This window comes from Callorhinus ursinus, unplaced genomic scaffold (assembly GCF_003265705.2).
Source record: "Callorhinus ursinus isolate GAN/ISIS: 27379988/994484 unplaced genomic scaffold, GSC_fseal_2.0 scaffold46, whole genome shotgun sequence".
NCBI classification, from domain to species: Eukaryota; Metazoa; Chordata; class Mammalia; order Carnivora; family Otariidae; genus Callorhinus; species Callorhinus ursinus.
In genome coordinates this window covers 4421080-4437485 of record NW_027397108.1, presented here as the reverse complement: position 1 = coordinate 4437485, position 16406 = coordinate 4421080, and the positions used below count along the sequence as shown (strand labels likewise).

Genomic DNA, 16406 nt, shown 5'->3' with positions numbered 1-16406 from the left:
CTCCTCTTTTTCTTCTTCCAAAAATAATAACAACTTCTTCTTGTGAATATGAATAGGAATATGAATATGAATATTATTGAGGGCAGGGCTGGGAGTGAAAGACAGACCTGTCTGGCTACAAAGCAATGTCCTTTCCTCGACTCCACACTGAGTTCTGGGTCCAAGGGGATAGTTGGTTGTCAGGGGGGTCTGGGCTGTATTTCTTTATCCCTTCTGTCTCCCGTATGGCTCTCCGCTATCCCAGACGCCCGGGGCCACCCGGAGTGGTGCTTGGAGAATGCATCTGCCCGGAATCCAGGTGGCCCTGTCTCTTTGCAGCCAACCTCAGAGGCAGAGGCCACTCACCAGGTGGAAATGAGGTAGAGACTCTGCACCTCATGAGAGGGATGTCTCAGTACCTCTTTCCTGCCACAGCTCTGCCTCCTGAGGAGACCAGCAATGGCTTCTCCTCCTGTCTAGCCAAAGCCATGGGCTGTGTGTTGAAGCAAGGGAGTGGGTGACCACAATCCATCTGGTCAAGGCCTCTGATGAATATACACTTCCTAGGGAGCCACTGGGCTCCTGGACTGAGTCTGATGAAAGCGGCCAGGGGTGAGCCAGATATAGTTTAGTGGTTAGGTAAGGATGCTTTGGTTTCAGGCAACAGACGAAACCCCCTCTGGTAGTGTACACAACAGATGGAGACTTACTAGCAGGCTTTGGAGGTGCTTCATAAACTCCAAGGTGAAACTGTAGTTGAGGACCTGGAACATTTGCAGGGAATCTGTGTTATAAAGCGTGGCAAATGCATTCCTCGCTCCTGAGACCTGGCTCTCTCTGCTACTCTCTGCTGAAAATAGGGGCACCCCCAACACCTGTGCATCAGTCCAACCACATGGGGACTTCCTCTCTGACTGTCTTCCAAATCTAAATACCAAGGAAGCGTCTCTCACTGGCCTCCTCTGGGTCAGGTCACCACTGACAAACTTGATAGAATTGCATAGAGATATTAAGAAAAACCCAGTACGTAGGAATGTGGAAATCCTTATTAAATGATAAAGGAATTTGACAGAATTGTGTCCTTAACAGCATTACAACTCTTTAAATCTATTTATGCATGTGGTTAAATATTAGAAGAGGCCACAGTGAGATGTATTAAATGGCTCGTATTCTGGTAAAGTTGGCTTATTTTCTGATATTGCTATTATTCATAATAATGATTGGCATCTATGCTGTGTTGTAGTTTGGAGTGCTAGGCCACAGCAGGTGGGCACATTTGTGGGCCAGTAAACTCAGGTCCAGAGAGGTGTGGATCCTGCTAACCAGTAAGTAGTAAAGTCAGACTCTAGGCTCATGCTCTTTCAGCTGCACCGTGTTGCACCTCAAGTTGTAAGGTTGACCAAAGAAGGAGAATTTTATTTTATTTTATTATGTTATGTTAATCACCATACATTACATCACTAGTTTTTGATGTAGTGTCCCATGATTCATTGTTTGCATATAACACCCAGTGCTCCATTCACTACGTGCCCTCTTTAATAGCCCATCACTAGGCTAACCCATCCCCCCACCCCCCCTCCCCTCTAGAACCCTCAGTTTGTTTCTCAGAGTCCATAGTCTCTCATGGTTCATCTCCCCCTCCAATTCCCCCCCCTTCATTTTTCCTTTCCTATTATCTTCTTCTTTCTTTTTTTAACATATAGTGTATTATTTGTTTTAGAGGTACAGGTCTGTGATTCAACAGTCTTACACAATTCACAGCGCTCACCATAGCACATACCCTCCCCAATGTCTATCACCCAGCCACCCCATCCCTCCCACCCCCCACCACTCCAGCAACCCTCAGTTTGTTTCCTGAGATTAAGACTTCCTCATATCAGTGAGGTCATATGATACATGTCTTTCTCTGATTGACTTATTTCACTCAGCATAATACCCTCCAGCTCCATCCACGTCATTGCAAATGGCAAGCTTTCATTCCTTTTGATGGCTGCCTAATATTCCATTGTATACATATACCATATAAGAAGGAGAATTTTAAAATCATTTCTGTATGCAACAGGAATGTTTAAGGTTGGTGACCTCCAGAGAGCGAGTCCTGAGGTCATATGGTGAAGGGAAACAAGGCGTGGAGGTTTCCCAGATAAAGAACCCAGTAGAAAGGAAGGGGTTCAGTCTTCTTTTCTCTGTGTTCAAGGAATGGTTGGGTACATGGCTAACTCAACCTTCTATACCAAGTTTTCATAAGAAATATACATTAATGTGTTACTAACCTTAAATATTCAAGATGTTAAGAATATTCCAAACTGCCATGCCGATGCCTGAGTTTCCATTAGTAGAGATGATTTCCTACTGTGGGAGCACTTTTAACCCCATGATTCCCAGGATTTCAGGTACCAGTTTATCATTTGTAAGGCTTCTGATTGGAGTTGTTAGCACCATTCTGAAAGCTCAGTTTTGGCCCCAAACATGATCTACTTTTTTTTTTTTTTTAAAGAAATGGAGTATAAGACCAAATACTGGTTGATTGAATATCTTTGGCCATTTCACCTAAACATGCTATAGTGTCCTATGTAAGGGCAGTACATTCTTTTCTAATGTCAGAAAAGTAAGAATATTTTGCCCCATGTCAAAGACATACTAGGGATAATTGTAATCTGTCGAAGACTAAGAAAGGGGGCGGAAATCCAAGTCTTAGTCTATGGTAATTTTTGATTTTGAAGATGATAGGCAATCTAGCTCAAAAGCCAGAATGTACCCTGCAAAAGGAACTGTGAGAGGCAGTACCTGCTGGAGCTTTGGACAGGCTCCTACCCATTCTCTGCGGGGATGGTGCTGTTCTTCAGTGATGAAGATTTGGGAGTTTGTAACGCTAATGATGTGTAAATGCATTTTCAGCTATTTTATTAAGCTGGCCTTTCCAGGTTCATTATCATTAATATTTATGGCTGCGATATGTTCCTCCAGTGAGTCTGCAAATAGCTCTCCTATTGTTCGGGTAAAATTTATAGCAAGTTGGTCTAAGGGGAGGCCCCAGTGTGTCCAGGCTTGTACTTCTCATAGGAAACGAAGGCTTTGGCAATGGTTTTGTATGGCTGTGGATCTTTAGTCTATTGGTTCAGGCGTCTTTTCCATAGGGCTAATTAACTATGCTGTTATGAATCCAAGGGAGGAATGTGAATGTCTGTGTGCTGGAAGGCAGAGAGGGGTGGTACAAGTTCCCAAAGATCGTATCCTCCTTTGTTGCAATTGGTGTTGGCCAGTTCTACTTTTTTTGCCATGGTCTCTGTCTCCAACAAAGGGTTACGGTGTCCTCTGGATGCAGAAGTGCAGCCAGAGTTCCCTACCCAGTAGGACGGAAGAGTCTTCTTCCCAGGAAGAGCCCACACAGAGCCCTGGCACTTGTAATGGTGTCATCTGCACCTGCCAGAGATTTCCCACTGCTACATCTCAAATGGGGCTTGAAATTTCTGGCTGGGCCAGAAGGAAGGAAGTGGCTTTACCACTCAGCCATGCACCTGCTGATGAGCTCTGGGTGGGCTGGGAAGCTATGGGGAGATGACAGATTTAGGTACTGGAATCAAATGTTACCTCTGGCACATTTTATAACAATGAGCTAATTTTTACTTCCTAAAGACACTTTTTTGGGGGGAAATGTGGAGCAGATCTCACAAGAGCAAAAGCCCTCTGAAGAGATTATAAGCACCAATTCCATAGACAAGATCAGTCCGATATGAGCCCATATACCTAATTCCTGGAAGACACCTGACCGTTGTTTCAGGTGAAATCCTCACCTGTAAAATTGAGGGGTTGGATAGATCATCTCTGTGATCCTTTCCCTCAATAAAGCATTTTCTTGCCATTTGGATTCTAACAAGGCCTTGTTTATGTCTGGAACTGCCAGCGGATGCTGAAGCTGTCCCTGCGTGAGTGAGTTATGGTACCCACACCTCACTGGGCTGAAGGATGAGGTTGGGTCCAAGGTGGTGTATCTGGTCTCCAAGTCATGGCATGGAAGGAAGGGAAAGCCTGTGACTGAGACATTCTCTTGGGCTGAATTTCCTCTACTTACAGGCTGTGTCTGGGTCCATTTGGGGGGGGGCTACAGGGTGGGGAGCAGGTGGCACTGGGGACTCTGCGGAGAGGAAATACAAATTTGATCCCACCTAGAGGTGGAAAAAAGAGAACAGGGTTCTAAAAACAGCTAAAAAATTAAGAGACACAGCAACCAAATGCAGGATGTGACCCTTGATAGAATCCTGGATTTCAAGACACATCCCAAAGGCAAGGGAAACAAAAGCAAAAATGAACTTTTGGGACTTCATCAAGATAAAAACTTCTGCACAGCAAAGGAAACAGTCAACAAAACAAAGGGGCAACCCATGGAATGGGAGAAGATTTTTGTAAATGACACTACAGACAAAGGGCTGATATCCAAGATCTATAAAGAACTTCTCAAACTCAACACCCAAAAAACAAATAATCAAGTCAATAAATGGGCAGAAGACATGAACAGACACTTTTCCAAAGAAGACATACAAATGGCTAACAGACACATGAGAAAATGTTCATCATCATTAGCCATCAGGGAAATTCAAATGAAAACCACTTTGAGATAGCACCTTACACCAGTTAGAATGGCTAAAATTGATAAGGCAAGGAACAACAAATGTTGGCGAGGTTGTGGAGAAAGAGGAACCCTTTTATACTATTGGTGGGAATGCAAGTTGGTACAGCCACCTTGGAAAACAGTGTGGAGGTGCCTCAAAAAATTAAAAATAGAGCTACCCTATGACCCAGCAATTGCACTTCTGGGTATTTACCCCAAAGACACGGATGTAGTGAAAAGAAGGGCCATATGCACCCCAATGTTCATAGCAGCAATGTCCGCAATAGCCAAACTGTGAAAAGAGCCGAGATGCCCTTCAACAGACGAACGGATAAAGAAGATGTGGTCCATATATACAATGGAATATTACTCAGCCATCAGAAAGGATGAACATGGATGGGACTGGAGGAGATTATGCTAAGTGAAATAAGTCAAGCAGAGAAAGTCAATTATCATCTGGTTTCACTTATGTGTGGAACATAAGGAATAGCATGGAGGACATTAGGAGAAGGAAGGGAAAAATGAAGGGGGGGATTTGGAGGAGGAGACGAACCATGAGAGACGATGGACTCTGAGAAACAAACTGAGGGTTTTAGAGGGGAGTGGGGTGGGGGACGGTTTAGCCCGGTGATGGGTATTAAGGAGGGCACGTACTGCATGGACCACTGGGGGTTATACACAAACAATGAATCATGGAACACTACATCAAAAACTAATGATGTACTGTATGGTGACTAACATAATAAAAAAAAGTAAAAAAAAAGAATCCTGGATTTAAAAGAAAAAGCTATAAAGGACATCATTGGGACCATTGGGGAAATATGAATATATGACTGTGTATTAGATGATATTATATCAATATTAACTGTCTTAAATGTGAAACTGGGGTTCTGGTTATGTATATAACTAATAGATACACTATCTAGAGAAAGAGATGAAATGTAGAATATTAAGAGTTGGTGAATGTGAGTGAAGCTTATGTGGGAGTTGACTGTACTATACTTTCCACACTTCTGCAAGTTTGAAGTCTTTTAAAATAAAAAGTGTGGAAAAATGACTTGAAAGTCAGATACGTGCTATAGTTTAGGGAACCGGGTAAAGGGTACACAGGATCTCTGTGTTATTACTTACAATTTCATGTGACTCCCCAGTTATCTCAAAAATAAAAGTCTTGATTGAGAAAAGAGAGGATAGAAGGCAAATATAGCAAAATATTAACATGTTCTAATGGGGCTTGGAAATCTGTTATATTTGTTCTATTATTTTTTTAATTATTATTTTTTTTAAAGATTTTATTTATTTATTTGAGACAGAGAGAATGAGAGAGAGAGAGAGAGAGCACATGAGAGGGGGGAGGGTCAGAGGGAGAAGCCGACTCCCTGCCGAGCAGGGAGCCCGATGCGGGACTCGATCCAGGGACTCCAGGATTATGACCTGAGCCAAAGGCAGTTGCTCAACCAACTGAGCCACCCAGGCGCCCTATTATTAGCTTCATTATTTTCTGAATCTTTGAAATGCCTAGTAAAAATACACCCTCTGGAGTTTTCTGGTCAGCCCTCCAAGCGTGTACCTGGCCCCAGACCCTCTGCTGGTCCCGTAGGCTGTGCTCTGAGGAGTCTGCTGCGCAGGTGGGAGGAGGCGCTCAGCCTTGGAGCTGACCCTGCCCAGAACCACGCCTCCAACTTTTTACTTCCCTTGTTTAACCTGGGAAAGCATGTAGCGCCCCCAGAGGGTCAGGACTTCCTACTTCCCTGGTCGCTCCTGCTGTGCTCCACCAGATCTCCCCACATGCTAAGGAAATGGGCAAAAGGACACAGCCCCGCTGCTTCTTGGTGTATCTCTAGACTTCAAAGACTGTCGCAAGGAAGCCTGTCTTCTCATGAGAATCCTTCAGTTGTGTGTGGTAGAAAAAAAGAGAGACCCACATACCAGAATTCATTTATTACATAGCTAAATCACAACTTTACAATACATTCAAAAGGGACTAAATGAGACGTGCACAGTAGTTTAAATGTAAAAACAGAAAACAATGTCCAAAAGGTCAGTTCGATTGGAATATAATTTTAGTAATAAAGAGTAAAGCGTTTTCAGCCAGGAGTCACAGGACAAGCTGGGCTGTAGCAAGGCTATTCGCATGGATTCTGAATGACAATCAAAAGATATTCCTTATCTGTGGAGAGAGGTGGACAAAATTAACCCACCTGAAAAATTAAACTTAATAAATGAATACTTCAGCTAACCTGCTTTTCTCCTCAAAACATCACTTGGACTTTCTGTAGACCAATGGTTTCCCATCCTCATGGCACTTTGGAATCACCTGTCCAGCTTTCAAAAGCTACCATGACCTGGGGCCCAGTTCCAGAGGTCCTGATTTCATTGGCCCGGGGTGAGGCCTCAGGTATCAGTAATTGTTTTTGTAAAGCTCTCCAAGTGCTTTTAATGTGTAGCCAGGGTGAGAACACAGGTGGAGAAAAAGCTTCAGTTTGTGGGTCATTCTGATTTTATAGATGGTTCTATAGAGAAGTTTGTTCTAGACTAGACTTTGGAGCATGAGTCCTGTTTTATACAGACATTGGCTGATACTGTGCATGTAATTCCTTCAGGGAAAGAAGTATTTTTATGGCTGCTGTCTGTCCGTAGACCAAGTGAATGGGTTCTCTCCCAGGGAAGGTATAAGACCCTACAGGCCTTTGATCCACTCCCTACTTTATCCCTTGGACAGGAGACATTTCTCCACTCTCCTGAAAGTCTCAATGTCCTAAGTTCACCTAATGTGGGACCTACATCTCCTAAAAATTTTGATTACTGATAATAAATACAAATGGGCAAAAATTTAAACTTCTTCAAAGGTTACATTTGTCACTAATTTCACAAAATTTCCAGGTTGGATTTTTCAGATTCAAACATCTTCATTTTGTAATTGAAGAACATTATGAGCCATGTTGCATGTTAAAATCTATACTTCCAGTTCTTTGAAACAAAGCTTCTATCCAGTAAAGCAGAAAGATGTTTTAAATATGAAACAAAATGCCACATTACCTGGGGCTACCATGATTTCATGTTTCTTTGATCTGATCCTAAGAAAAGTGAGGTCGTTTTGAGGATCAATGTCACGGACCGTGCTCCTGGCTTTCATCGTCAGCTGGTGAAGAAGACCTGCATATTGAACCGTTGTCGAGTTGTCCAACGTTGTTCGGATAGGAATGCCTGTTACGAGATTCACTTTTGGGTTGACATTTTTTGATTATCAAAAGAATATGCACATGGTGGAAACACTGGAAAATACTGGTGATTGTAAAGTGGAAGAAAATGTTATGGCTGAGATTACTCATTGGTAACAATTTTAGCTTATTCCTTGCCAATCTTTTTGTCTTTACATGGGTTTTAAAATATACTTGCTCAAACTATCATAACAAAATTGACTCTTGCTTTTTTTCTTCATTTAAATGATAGCATATACAAGCTGTTCTTGTCAGTGATAATATCATCAAATTGTTTTTAATGGCTGTCCACTTTTATAAACATAATATAACCAATCCCCCATTGTTAGATTGTTAGGAATGGTTTTTGTTGTTACTCTTGTTGTCGTAGCTAATGGTGTGATGAACGTTTTTGTGCATACGTTTTTTGGAAGCTGTGAATTGATTACTTCAGAACTAAGGTAACATATTACTCTACAAAATGTACCTCCAAGCGGCCAGTCTACAACCGTTGTGCTTCGAAATGCTTGGTCTGTGACCTGGTGCTAGTTTCCTCCCCTAAGGCCAGAAATAGAAAGGGATATCACAGCCCATGTTGAAGAGTATATCAAAAAGGGATTTTAAACAACATTTCTTTGTATCTCCTCATACAGTATCTTGCATATCTTAAATTTTATAGTAGGGGACACAGCAGCGAAGGCACTCTGGTTTTGCTGGGCATCCCTTGGTTTGCACTCATTCTTGGCTTAAGCATTATTAAATTTGGTTGCTTGTGTGCTCTATTGTTCCATTATGTGCATTTAAATCTGAACCTATTAATTTAACTGGGAAAATCTAGCCAGACAAATATGCAAGTATAATTCAATTCAGTTCAAATCAATCTAGCTCAATTCAGGTCGCTTGGTGCTTGGGGCTTATTTTTGAACAGGTGCTGTGCTAGGGACTTTACATTTGTTGTGTTGAATCTGAGAGGGCCTTCCGATGATTTTGAGAACTACCAGATAGCCAGGGAATTGCAAGGATTTGTTTTGCCAACTTGCCCTTAATTTAGGGGGACATATGAAGGTGAGTTTAGGGTTGCTCAGATTCTACAAGTACCTGAATTAAGGCCGCGCAGTGAAAGAGGCAAACATAGCCCTGGGCTTTCCCTCAGAGAATGCAATTCCAAAAACTGTTACACAAGAGAGGACTTCAGGTGTGGAACAGTAATTACAAACTAAGGATTTTCCCAGTTTTTCATATTCTTTGAGAACATCCATTCTGACCATGAAACAGACTACTTGCTTTTCTCTTTTAGGAAAACCATTACCTCTGGAATGGGTCTTGCCAAACAAGACAAGGACAATATTTACAGGAAAATCTGTTCAATAAATAAGGTTTTGTATCAAATGTGTTCATTTCTGTATAATCATTTGTTGGCCACTGTACCCCGAAGTCAGTTCTATCATTCACAGCTGATGAAACATGGCAAGGCCTGTGTCTTTAACGAGAAGCAGGCTGAAATGTAGCAAGCACTCCACCTTTTGAGAGCACCTCCCGTGGACTAGTTTTATTTTGCATCCTGAAGAGTGACTACCTACAAAGTCTGCACTGCTCAGTGTCAAAACAAGAAATACAACCAGAATAAATTATTTAAAATATAGATGACAAGATTATGAATCCAGTGTTCAGGCCTATTTAGTTAGTCTATTCATGATCCAAGTCAGTAAATAAAACAGCTAGCCTTTCTGAATAATAAGTGCACGCCGGGGAAACTCTTGGAGTTGTTCATATCCACTACAGACCACTTGAAAAAAATCAATCAACAAATACTTATTGAGCTCTTTCTTGGTACCATGTGAGGTAATTAAAAATTTATTAAGAAAGCAATTTTAGCCCATGGTAGAAAATTCACCTACGTCTCCTTCTGAGACATAGCCATTGCTACCAGTTTCTTTGGTAACCTTGCAGAGACATTCTAAGTGTGTTCAAGTATGTTTGTGTTTGCGTTCTTCATTCCTTAATTGTACTGTCCTCTATTCTGTACTTTTATTTTCATTTCAAGACTTGGAAAATTATTCCATTCGGTACACATAAGGCTGGGCCACTCAGGTTTGTGACTGCATAACATGATTGTTGAATGGATGCCTTATGAACATGTAACTAATAAATCCTCCTGATGGGCATTTAGGCTGTTCCCAATCTTTGACTTTTGTAAGCAAGGCTACAGAATATGTCTGTGTGCATGCCATTTCACATTTGTGTCTACGGGTAGGATAAATCCCTACGATGGAACTTCCAGAACAAAGAATATGAATTTGATATTGCTGAATTTATGGTAGTACTTTAAAATAGGACTCTCTATGATCCCAGTAAGCTGGTAGTCTTCGACTGTACATTTGTATTTTGGTTGATTGTATTTCAAAAGTATAAGGAATTGGCTGGATGGCTGATAAAATTTAGTGAAATTCAAATGATGGATTGTTAGAGATGTCAGGAATACTTAAAATTAAGAGCGAACAGAAATCAGGCTTATATATACATAAGAATATATAATAGTTATGACTGCCTGGGAAACAAATATGTATATTCACCAGTATCTAATTCAACAGTCAGTGCTGCAATATTGTAAACAATGAATGGTTTTATAAATGAGAAACCAACATTAACAAAGAATCTATTCTAATAAAAACCTGTACCACTCAGCAGTGGGCGAAACCCATAAGTCTACCTTATTGTCATGGATAGGAGGCTTATGTTTCAGTAACGGTGAAACCAAAGGACTCTGGTTAACACATCATATGAGGAGATCTAAATGTATAAATGTGGTAGAAGGCCTACCTCGTCAGGAATAAAACCTGAAAATATGTTAAAATGATTTGCTGAAAATGACACTAAAACCACTAGTAGTAAACAAGAACACATGAACACCATCTTAGTTAAATATTTTCAGTATAAGGATCATGGGTCTTCTGAAAGCGGCAAAGCTGCGCTATAATAAATGGTACTTTCATCTAAAATCGAGTAGGCTGCTGAAATGGAATATCTTATGAATTCTGGTCACACAACTTATACCATATGCTGTTAATAAACATGCCTGTTATACACTCTGGTTATTAATAATCTGACCACAAAAATAAACCTTTCGTTTATATTTTTGGGAAAAAAGTTAATTTGGCTTTCAGACGAGTGCCCTGAATCCTAATATAATCTTATCCTAGTAGGGGTTAATTAGATGAAGTTAATTGGTATTAAAAATGATATTTTGTTGCCTTTGGATAAGAAAAATATTGAGAAACTTCAGGAAAGTAAAGCAAAAGTCAATTGTAATTCCAACACTCAGAGATGATCACCATAACACCTCCCTGCCTTTTCTTCCATATGTATTTTAAGTGTGTATGTGTGACTGGATATGTTTATGATTAGAAAGTATTGGCTTACCGCTTTGTTCCCTGCTTTTTTTCATCTAATATTTAGTTTCCCGTGACTCTAAATATTCCTTAACGTTTTAAACAGAGTAATGGTTCATCCAGTAAATATTACATAATTAATTTAAAATTTTCTCTGCTGCTTAGAATTATTTGTCTGTTTATTTACTGCTATTATATATGATGCCTCAGTGAATATCCTTTATACTTAAATCTTTTCTTCCTCGCTCCTTAGGATAAATTCCTAGGAGTGACACTACAAATTGCAGGGTATGGGTGCTTTCAGACATATGATGCATATTGCTAGGATTATGTACTTTTGACTAAGATCTTCCAACATAACTCATTAGATGAGTTGTCCTGGGTAGAACAGTGTCCCCTCCCCCCCCAAATTCAAGTCTACCCTAAACTTCAGAATGTGAAATAGGGTCTCCACAGATGTAATTAGTTAAGATGAGGTCACACTAGATCAGGGTGGGCCTGAATTCAATTGCTGGGGTCCTTCTAAGGAGAGAAAACAGACACAGAGAGGAGGATGCCACGTGGGGCTGGAGGCAGAGAATGAACTACTGATGCATCTACAAGCCAAGGAATGCCAAGGACCAGAATCCAGAAACCACCAGAAGCTGAGAGAGCAGCGAGGAAGCATTCTCTAGAGACTTCAAAGAACAGTCTGTCTTTGCTGACACCCTTGTTTCACCTCCTAGCCTCCAGAACTGATAACAACTTTCTAAAGTTTTAAGCCACAAAGTGTGTGGTACCTTGTTATGGCAGCTGAGGGAAATGGATACATTACCTTTCTGAAGCCACACAGATAGCCAGTCTTAGGGGGTGTGCAGAGTTTATGAACATCCTAGGAACTAAAATCATTTCAACCAGAACAATGTCCTAGGGTTGCACCACTTCCTGAAATATTAGGCATAACTCTTTCTTACCTATAAGGCTGATCTTAAATCCTTTCCCTCCTGATCACTCAAGGTGGGTGAGTTTATTATATTCATTTGGTGTTATTTTTCATTTTATTTTATTACTTGCAAAACACATCCAATGTTTTATCTATACATTGAATGTTTTATCTGTCCAAATCAATTAAAAACTTCCACATTCTCAGAACTATTTGATTATAATTCCATTAAGTGTTGGGTATTGTGCCAGGCACTTGACTATTATTATTTCATTTAATGATCACAACCATCAGTAAGGTAGGTTATATTCTATTTTTAATTGATAGGGGATCGAAGTCCGAATTTGACTGTGGTTTGCAGTTGCTCAATAAACATTTGATAGATATGTGCCAAAATAATGAATAGGTGTGAGATTCTGATGCAAGTACTGTGCTATGGCAATGTGCCAGTTTCATGGTTGCATGATGAATTGCGTGAAGTAGCTATTCTTATTTCAACAAATGCTCTGAGATTTGTGGTACTTCTTGCCCTTGCAAATGCCTGAATTAGCAATGAAACTAGCAGGAGCCTTTGAGAGGTTGCCACCATACCTGAGCGGGTAGTGATGTGCCAGAGAAAATGCTCTGTGGATTGTTAACAGTGATTGTGGAATGAGAGCAAGTTTCTGATGGAAGTCTACAGATTTCATAGGTGGAAATGCATTGGTCCTTCTTATGCTATATTCACAAAGACTATACCATATGTGATTAAAATTGATTCTCAAAGATGGTATGGTAAAGGAACAATTTCATTTAAAATGAAGACTGAAACTCCATATATTTTATAATGTTAAAATAAAAACTAACTACCAACAATGATATTCTCCCTATTTTCAATACGATAATTAAATTGGTACTTCTGAAATATTAGGAGAGTTACCAAAGCTTTACAAATTAGACAATGTATAGTGTTTCTTAGGAATATATAGGTATTTCTAGACATGTCTTATTCGTATCTTTAATTCTCAGCAGAGCGCTTGGTATGTAACAGAGACTCAGTAGTTGTTTGAGAAGTAAATATTATAGCTAAAACACGGAAAATATACTTATTTCAAATTCTAAGATGTCTGTCCTAGGCTTGGCACAACAAAAAGGTTCTTGGTTGGCTTATGCATGTCAAAAAGGCATCCTGTTATATATTTACCTTCTGCATTTACGACCATAGTTCCAATAACCCCTTTATGGCTCTGGATCCTCTTTAGGGTTTCCTCCACCTCCGCCTGAAGAGATCAGGAAGGCAATTAACCAAAGGGGGCTTTTATGGTAACCCCAATCCTGAAGTGAATAAAGTTTAGTGAGACACCTACCTCCCAATCTCCTTAACCTAAAGAACTGGATACTATAATCTCAGACCTCTGGAAGAGAGCTTTGAAATGGTCAGGTCCTGTATCCAAGCCTATATAAGACTCCTACATAAAACCCTGACACATCTCTTGGCCTGAACTTTTCTAGGGGTGGAAAGCTCACTGGCTCACAAGAGTTCACGCAACTTTTAATGTCTCTATTTGCTGGAAAAGCATTCTCTAAATTGGACAGAAATCTTCTCCTACTCATGCTTTGCTCATTGATCTTTCTGTATTCATATGAAAAATTCCTTCTCTGTATTATAGTCCTTCAAATAGTTAGAGATATATGGTTACCTCCCTCTGTCTAAAAGTATCCCTTCACGAGGTATCTGATTTTTAGTCCTAAATGTTACCTACTTGGGAGTTCAGATTATTAAATTCAGGATATTCTGTAAACACAACACATTCCAGGATTCTCTTGGTAACGGGAGCCTGGGTCTCAGTGCAAGCTGGATGTTCAACCATGAATGATTATGTTGGAACTCCTTTAATTAACTCAGCTTTCTGAATTAATCTTATGCACAGACTATATTGTACCAGTTTTATTCCCCTCTACCAATGCTAAAATCACAAATAATCTTTTTCAAACTTGCATATGATTCCCGAGTGATCACTGGATTTTCTGAATTCAAACAGTATCCTGCAGTTTCTTGATGAGGGTTTGTGATTTATTTTTTCCTTCCAGTATCACAGAGGTGAACATTATGCTACTTTAGTAAAAAAGATAGTTTTCCTTTGCACTTGATGTGGGCAGGGACACTTGTGTCCTCTTTTCCACCACTACAGCAGGTACTTCTGCATTTCAGGCATTTGTGTGCTGGACTCTCACTTTTTGCCATTATGAATATCATCTCTATTATTTACCTGGCATGCTCTTTAAATTATCTCACTACTAAAAACTTAAACACATTTTACAGGGAAACTATACATCACTACCACTACTGAATGGAAATCTGCTATTTGTCATAAACAGAAATAACCATAAAAGCAAACAAAATGAAGAGAGAGCATATGATTAAATTCTACCCCAAAGAAAGGTCTGAGCCTGAACTCTGATATTCAGGTGAAAAATGGAAATTACCAAATGACAGTGGTATTAAGGACCTAACAGTGCCGGGGGCTTTCTCCTGGATATAGTCTACAGGCTGGGGGGAGAAAGAAAGAGGAATAACTTTTCAGATGTGATTTGCTGTGTTATTTGTTATTTCCGAGCTATCTTACATAGCAACTAGAGTTTGCATATCACTTTGGGAAACACTGCACTAAAGCGAAATAGTAATACAGGGGATCCAAAATGTATTACATTTTTGCCGTCTTTAAGGACAATGTCCACAGCTCCTTACAACCACTCACACCCGTTTATCCTTTTTTTTTTTTTACTTCTCTCCCAAATGCCTCTCTGCTGTCAGCCCTTCCCTCTCCTCTTCCAGTTGTTTTTTCGTGATTTCTGCGCCCCCCAATACAATCTCTTAATCCCCATCTCCAATCTCCTTTTCATTCCTCTTAAAATTCTTTCACCTTTCTCCTTTTCAAACTATCCCCAGTCTCCCCTTTCCTTTTCTTCTCCTTCTTTTTCATTTTTTCTCTCTCCTCCTTTTCCTCTTTATTTTCCTTTCTTCTTTCTCAGTGTCGCCTCCGTCTCCCCTCTCCCCATTCCCCTGCTTTCCCTGTCGCATCTTTCTTCCTTCCCAGGATCTGACTTCCCTCCTCTCCATCTCGTCTTTTCCTTTTCAAACTTTTCCTCGCTGTCGACGTCTCTCACCCCCCCCACATCTTTCATTCCCCCCCAATCTCTCTCTTTCTCGATATCTACACCCCGCAAATTCCAGCCCCCGGAATCAACTCCATAGGTATCTATCCCTCAAGATAGTTTCCCCCATCTAGGTATCTTCTCCCCTCTAAGGTCGCCCTCTCCTTCCTCCAGGGTCTCCCCGTCGCCCCTCCAAGAAGCTTCTGGAGCCCCCAGCCCTCGCCACGACCCCGGGACGGGCGGGCCAGGGTCGGCCTCGGGGGCCGGACAGGGAAGGCCCCCGACGTCGGCGCCCCTGGAGCGACGGGTCGCAGACGGAGGCTCCAGATTTACCATCGTACGGACGGCGAGACTCGACTCGGTCCGGCTCCACCGCAGCCCGGGACGTCAGCAACGCTTCCAGCCGTTGCTAGGAGACGGGGGAGGATGTGACCTCCCGGAAGTGTCGGTGCCCGCGCCTGCGCGTATGCAGGTCCGGCGGCAGCCGGGGGCGGCTCTTCCGCCCTGAAGTGGTCTTGACTCCTTTCGGCCGCCGTAGGCGGAGATTGAGGCGGGTGGCTCCCGGTCGTTTACCTGGGTACACCAAGGCCCGCGTGGTCGTGGGCCTGAGGAGCCGAGCGGGCATAGGCCTGGTCATTCGTTCGTCCATTCAGTCATTCATTCCTTGAGGTACGCTTTAATGTAACAGCCACTTCCTCATTCAAGAACGTTTTCTTGAGGCCCTGCCACGTGCCGGGCGCTCTGGGCCTGAGTACACTGCAGCCGAGGAGACAGACCAAATGCGACACACGAAGCAACACTGTCCCAGTGTGACATGTGCTCTGGAGCCACTGAGCAGGGGATGGGTCCGTCTGACTCTGGGCTTGGGCCGCTTTAGAGATTTGGTGACAGACTCAGCGGCCTTGCCGACGCTCAGGGTACTTCCGTTTGCACCGTCCTCTTTGTTTCCCGGCCCCCACCGATAGTTTTTTTTTTTTTTCCTTAAAATTTATCGCAGCGTTGAATAGTATATATATATATAATAAGTATAGTTGATTTATATCTCCTTACCCCCCAGACAGTAGGGTAAGCTACATCTTCCACTCTCTTCAAGTGGTAGTGTCCCTTTTACTGCTCTTCAGTCAGTTGGAGAGTTTCTACTCACCAGTGTATTTGTTTAATCCATTAGGGTT

At 41.5% G+C, this 16406-nt stretch overlaps 1 protein-coding gene across 1 annotated transcript; it reads right to left on the bottom strand.

The window, feature by feature from the left end:
- Positions 1-6629: 6629 nt before the first annotated feature.
- Positions 6630-15667, bottom strand: DYNLRB2 (dynein light chain roadblock-type 2). The gene is made up of 4 exons (XM_025860464.2): positions 15568-15667; positions 13283-13358; positions 7628-7795; positions 6630-6758 (listed from the first exon to the last, which is right to left on the bottom strand). The coding sequence occupies exons 1-4, from the start codon at positions 15568-15570 to the stop codon at positions 6715-6717; spliced, it is 291 nt and encodes a 96-aa protein (XP_025716249.1). The 5' UTR covers positions 15571-15667; the 3' UTR covers positions 6630-6714.
- Positions 15668-16406: the final 739 nt, after the last annotated feature.